Consider the following 6,817-nt stretch of genomic DNA (forward strand, 5'->3'; position numbering starts at 1 on the left):
GTAAATTACTTTCGGAATCTCCCAATATTAATATGTCATCGGCGAAGGCACAATGGTTTATATATATTGGTTTTAAAAACCTATACCCCAGCTTGAATTTCTGTACCTTCCCATTGCATGATTTAATAACATCATCCATTAAGGTGATAAAGAGGAGTGGGCTAAGGATACATCCTTGTTTAAGTCCTACTATAGTCTCAAATTCTTGAGACTCTGCATTGCAGGTGCGGACATAGTTTCTACATTTCTTATACAGACTCTGCGTTGCTGTAATTAATTGATTGCTAACCTTTCTTTGTTTTAGTATTTTCCATATTTCATCCCTCGGATTGGTGTCGAAGGCTTTCTCTAGATCTATGAAAGCCATATGTGCCTCTTTTCCATATCTCATCAGTTTTTCACTGATCTGTCTGATGGTAAATATGAGGTCTTGTGTGCTTCTTCCTGGTCGGAATCCGCACTGTGCCTCGTCTAGCTGTGGCTCTACCACTTTCCTTATTCTATCTTCTAGTATCCTCGCATATACTTTCCCCGGCACACTCAATAGCGATATCCCAGGATGGTTTTTGCAGTCTCTATTATCCCCTTTTTTAAATATTGGCACAATGACACTACACTCCCATTCAGCTGGTATCTTCTTTGCTTTCCAAATTAGATTAATAATCTTGAGTAGTATGTCTTGACCACTTTTGCCCATGAATTTATGCATCTCAGGTGCTATCTGGTCATGTCCTGCCGCTTTGCCTAGTTTCATTTTCTTTAGTGCTCTTTTTAGCTCCTCCATAGTTATTTCTTCTTCAGTTTCTCCCTCCTCTTGGTGTTGCTGTTTTTCTTCCTCAGTCTGTTCTTTCTCCTTTTCTCCAATTTCCATATTTCCTCCAAGCAGTTCTTGGAAATATTCTTTTCACCGCTCCATAATGTCATTTTCACTTCGGAGGAGGTTACCACTTTTGTCTTTTATGAACATAAGAGGACATTGCTTCTCTGTTCGCATCGATTTTAATACTTTGTAGAACAGCTTTTGGCTATTTTGTAGGTTTCCTTCCATTGCTTCTCCAAAGTTTTCCCATGACTGTTGTTTTGCATCTTTCACTATATTCTTCACTACTAATCTTTGATGTTTATAAGCTTCATAGTCACTTAAATGTTTTGTGAGTAGGTATTTTTTCCACCGTTGCTTCTTTTCCTTTACCATTTCTTTTATCTCTTCCGTCCACCATGCTGTTCTTCTCTGTTGTTGCTTTCCGCTGGACTTTCCGCAGATTTCGGCCGCTGCTCCTAAGATTGCCTCTTTATATAAACTCCATATTTCTTCCAGTTTATCTTCTCTCATAGTGGGCCATTCCAATGTTTCCACCCTTTGTTTCACAGCCTCTTGATAGTCTTTTTGTCTTGCCTCTTCTCTCAATTTATATACCTTTATTCTTTCTTTAGGTTTCCTTTTGTTATCACCAGGGTCATTGGTCTTGATATTAACATGTAACTGCATAATTACTAAATAGTGGTCACTTCCAATCTCGTAACCTCTATATGCTCTTGCATCTAAGATAAATCTCCACTGTTTCCTCTGTGTCAATATGTAGTCAATAATAGATTTTCCTTTCGGCTGGGGACTTCTCTTGTATATCTATGTGTTTCTTTATGTGGGAACATTGTGTTCGTAATTACAAAATCATTTCCTGCACACATATCTAGTAATCTTCTCCCATTATTATTCTGGTGCGTCTCGCCGTATTTCCCTAACAGCCCTTCCATTCCTTCTATGTTGTTTCCAACTCTGCCATTAAAGTCACCTAATACAAAGACAGCTCCCATGGTGTCATCCACTGTCCTCTGCAGCTCTTCGTAAAATCTATCTTTCTCTTCTGCTATATCATCTTCATTTGGTGCATATATAGCAATAAAAGTAGTGTCTTCATTTATGCTACTGTTAAAGGTTAAAGTTACCAAGATTATTCTTTCATTGATGAATTTCCAGCATTTAACATAATGTCTGTAGGCCTCGGAGATTACTATAGCCACTCCTCCTTTTGCTCTCTGTTCTTTGCCTACGCCTGAATGAAACATTAGGAACCTTTCACCACTATTTGGTTCTATTATTTGTTCATATCCATTTCCTTTTTTCTTGGTCTCTGTCACCGCCAATATATTCAATTTTGCTCTCACCATTTCCGTCGTTAATTCAAACTCTTTTCCAGCAAGTCCACGTACATTCCAGGTTGCCACTCTCATTATCCTTTTCCCTCTCTTGGTCGTCAACAGTTTAATCAGTCCGGTTTCTCCTCTGTAGTTTCTTTTAATAATTTCATCTCGGACACTCGGGTTATCAGCCCTAGTTCCAAAGCCTTGTGGGAGGGGCTGCCTCCCTTATAGCCCTCGGCTTGCTAGATTTTCTTTTAGGGTTTCTTCCCTTAGCCTTTGAGGTTTCTCCCTCTCACTGCAAGGCAGCAGTTCGCCTCGGTCCGGGACTGCTTATTCGGGTTTCCCCTTATTCGCAGCTAACCCCCATATCTGGGGGCCATTCGCTATCCGCCACCTGCGACCCGCCCAGTAGCTGAGGCTCGCCCTGGGGTGGGTGAATTAGTGGATTCTAATATTCTTAACGTTGATATTGTATTTTTTTTAAGTCCACTTGATTTACAAATAGGCTAAATTGCGAACCGACCTTCAGGTTAAAGTGCGATCCGGTCCACTTTGTGCCTCCATTGGTTATCGAACGCGAGGACCCTTAATTACAAGACCTTGGCGTTATTACTACGCCATCGGGGAGCCATCCAATTTACACAAATAGGTTGATTCCAATAACACGTTATATGCATAATCTGATAATTATGCACTTTTGGTGCATCTAAACATATTTTTTTCAACTATAGCATGTCTAGCCCGACCCTGTGGCCGAGTAGTTAGCACATCGCGCTGCGACGCCAAGGGTCCCGGGTTCGAATCCCGGTCGGGCTTGGTTGTTTGTGAATGTCCATTCATCAATTTCATCATTTCATGACTCATCCCCATCTTCGCAAATTAGCCAAGAGGCACAAAGCGCGAAGTAAAATAAACTAAATCAAATCAAATCAAAATCAAATATAGCATGTCTAAAAATTCATTGAACTTTGGATTTTTATAACTTCAAGAGACACGGATCTGAAATGTGCGATATAAAATAAATGCAGGTTTGCCTTCCATACGTGGTGCTTTTGTCACGTTTCTTCGCTTCGTGAAACAGACACCTTTGCAGGAACGGCTTCTTGCATCCACCTGCTTAACAAAAAATATATTTGTTTAGCATAATCGAGGGTTACTTATTCCTGCCGAATAAGGATTCTATTGCGACCATACGGCTTTGCATATCAATAAAGATTTATGTACAGAAATATTAATTAGGAACTTTTTTTCGTCAACTGAATTTAATATCCTTTTTTGTTATTCAGCAAATATTCAATTAATCACCTTTTTTGTCATTAATTTCCTTGCCAGGACAACGGTTTTCATGCAAATTTTTGCGTACTTAACTACACTTAAGCTAGATATTATCTAATATTCGTGCTGTTATATTACTATTCTTGTACCGTCTTTGTAACATTTCATGTAATAATAATAATAATAATTTAGAATTTAAAGAAAAAAGGTAAATTTTCATATTGCACGAAAGTTCGACATTCAGATAGAAAGATGGTCTAGGGGAAAACATTTCAAAAGGATAGACAGTTGTATGGAAGCGAGAAAAAACACAAGGTAGATTTCATAAGATACCTAGCAATCAGTAACCAAGAAACTGCATTTTTAATATTAATGTCCTCATGATTAACGAACCTTATTTATTCTCACCACGCAATGGGTAATATATTTGGAGCTTTATCCCACTTTCCGGAAAAAATATTGTGTTTCTGCTACTTTTGACTTTTGTTGGCATGATATCCCGGATCACTTTTACGAGACGAGACGAGACAAAACGAGACGGGACGAGACGAGACGGGACAGAACCCTTCAAGACGGGACACGAGACGGGACAAACTAATATTTTCGAGACGAGACACGAGACGGGACGAGACAGACCAAAGTCTCGTCTCGTCTCGTTTCGTGGGCAACACTACTAGCTAGGCTCCGGCGTCTGGACTCACAGCCAGTATAATCCTCTATTGGGCTCATGTTGTGCCGTTCCTAAATGTTTGTGATTGTCCTTTCATCCATCTCATCTCATCATCATTCATATTCATCTTCGCGATTAACCAAAAGTGGAAGAAAAACGAAGTAAAATAAATCAATCAATGAAAATGTAAACAGAAAGATATTGCCTTTCGTTGAAATTGTCAATTGCCATGGTAATTAGGATAGCATCGAAATACTTACGATTAAAGAAATTAAAATGAAGTTACAAAGGATTACGGATAGAAGGGACTTTAGTATCATTTTGATAAATCATTTTTGAAACGCTTTTGTTAAGTAACACATAAAAATAATAACATTTGTACAGCAAATTTTAAATATTTAATGATCTACATTCTTTATTGAAGAACTACTATTCTATAGTTAATTAATGCGTAGGCAAGAAAAAACATATTTCTTAGAAATTCCAATGAACTCTGTGCATTATACAGGGTGACTGGTAATTAGATGTATTCCCTGAAATGGGTTAAAGTAGAGACAATTTGCAATAAATTTGACGATATGATACCCCGTCCGAAAATTAGTAGTTTTCGAGATAATCAAAATTCTATTGTTTTTTTTTTAAAATGACAATTTTCCACATAAAAAGATGAATTGAGAAAAAACTGCTCATTGTATGGAACTTATTTCAGCATTTTCTGACAGCTAACAAATAAGTGGTTCGTTGAAAAAAAAGTTTTTCCAAAATAACAATCACATGTAAGTAACGGGTGGGTCTAAACTTACAAGTGATGATAAAAAAATGCACTCTTAGTTTACTTGGAAACGTATTAATAACAAAAATGGTATGACACGAAGCGTACAAATTACTTAAATTACTTCCTTGTGTCATCAGCTATCCAACAAGGTACAAATGTTGCTAACATTTACATTTGTGTACAAGAAATAATACTTCATTCATCTTCATGTGAATGGAATCAATGAACAATACAATTAAAGAACATTACACGTCTTGCTCAAAGTGGGCACCTCCGTTACGAATGCAGGCACGCAGGTTTTTACGGACATTTGGTCTCTTAACTCGTGACGTGATGGTGTCCTTGATGTGTTGACCAGCTGTTAAGATCCTCTCCCTGAGCTCTTCTTGCGAGTTTACCGGTGTCTTGTAAACTAATTCTTTCATGTGGCTCCAAATGTAGAAGTCGCAAGGCGTCAAATAGGGGGATCGAGCCGGCCAGGGAATCGGGCCACCTCGGCCAATCCATTTCTTTGAGTAATTTTCATCCAGCCACTGTCGCACGCCCAGGCAGAAGTATAGATGGGCGTCATCAACAATCATTTGATCGAGCCATTTTTCCTGCCCAAAATCTTAAATGGCATCACTTATGAACATTTTTTGAGGAACGGGATGGCAATGTTGTTGGAGGATGTGCCTCTAGCTACAAGACGTGACATGATTTATGAGCATGATGACTGCCCATCTCGATCCCCCGATCGATTTGACGTCTTGCGACTTTTACATTTGGAGCCACATGACAAGACACCGGTAAACTCGCAAGAAGAGCTCAGGGAGAGGATCTTAACAGCTGGTCAACACATCAAGGACACCATCACATCACGAGTTAAGAGACCAAATAAATAAATAAAAAAAAAAACCTGCGTGCCTTCATTCGTAACGGAGGTGTCCACTTTGAGCAAGACGTGTAATGTTCTTTAATTGTATTGTGCATTGATTCCATTCACGTGAAGATGAATGAAGTATTATTTCTTGTACACAAATGTGAATGTTAGCAACATTTGTACCTTGTTGGATAGCTGATGACACAAGGAAGTAATTTAAGTAATTTGTACGCTTCGTGTCATACCATTTTTGTTATTAATACGTTTCCAAGTAAACTAAGAGTGCATTTCTTTATCATCACTTGTAAGTTTAGACCCACCCGTTACTTACATGTGATTGTTATTTGGGAAATACTTTTTTTTTCAACGAACCACTTATTTGTTAGCTATCAGAAAACGCTGAAATAAGTTCCATATAATGAGCAGTTTTTTCTCAATTCATCCTTTTATGAGGAAAATTGTCATTTTTTTTAAAAAAACAATAGAAATTCGATTATCTCGAAAACTTCTAATTTTTGGACGGGGTATCATATGGTCAAATTTATTGCAAATTGTCTCTACTTTAACCCCTTTCAGGGAATACATCTAATTACCAGTCACCCTGTATATAGTATCCTTGCGAATGAGGAGGACATCCAATGATGAGAGCAAAATTTGGGATAAATCTACTAAGAATATATGATCTAGCCAAAGGTTCCAGGTTCTGGGAATAGGTGTTCGTTTTCAAGTCTTCCTTCATTGTTTTCGCGTAATCATCGTTCATCTTCATTGTCTCAATTAGAGTTAAGAATCAGTAAAGTACAAGAAACAAGAAAAATCTAACAGTGCGTGAGAGCGTTTATATATTGATTATTAAATGATACCCGCACTTATCTGGCAATTCTCCCCTCCCACACCAAATAAAGTAGAGGAGCCACTGTCTTCACGGCAGGTACCATTCTTTTTACATAATTAATTATTATTCATAAAGTGAGCACAAACTCAGTGTTTTGATGAACTTTATGTGTTGTGCGTTTAGCTTCAATAATTGTTTTCCACTCGTTCTCTGACAATCGCATGACAACTTTGCCCTTGCATGTAGTGCAGTCCACTG

At 38.1% G+C, this 6,817-nt stretch overlaps 1 protein-coding gene across 1 annotated transcript; it reads right to left on the reverse strand.

Moving 5' to 3' along the window:
- Window positions 1-904: 904 nt before the first annotated feature.
- LOC145981442 (uncharacterized) lies at window positions 905-1,333 on the reverse strand. Its single transcript, XM_083114674.1, has one exon. It carries the CDS (start codon window positions 1,331-1,333, stop codon window positions 905-907), a length of 429 nt encoding a protein of 142 aa, XP_082970800.1.
- Window positions 1,334-6,817: the final 5,484 nt, after the last annotated feature.

The sequence above is a fragment of the Lepisma saccharinum genome, chromosome 2 (genome assembly GCF_977018435.1).
Source record: "Lepisma saccharinum chromosome 2, izLepSacc3.1, whole genome shotgun sequence".
NCBI lineage: Eukaryota > Metazoa > Arthropoda > Insecta > Zygentoma > Lepismatidae > Lepisma > Lepisma saccharinum.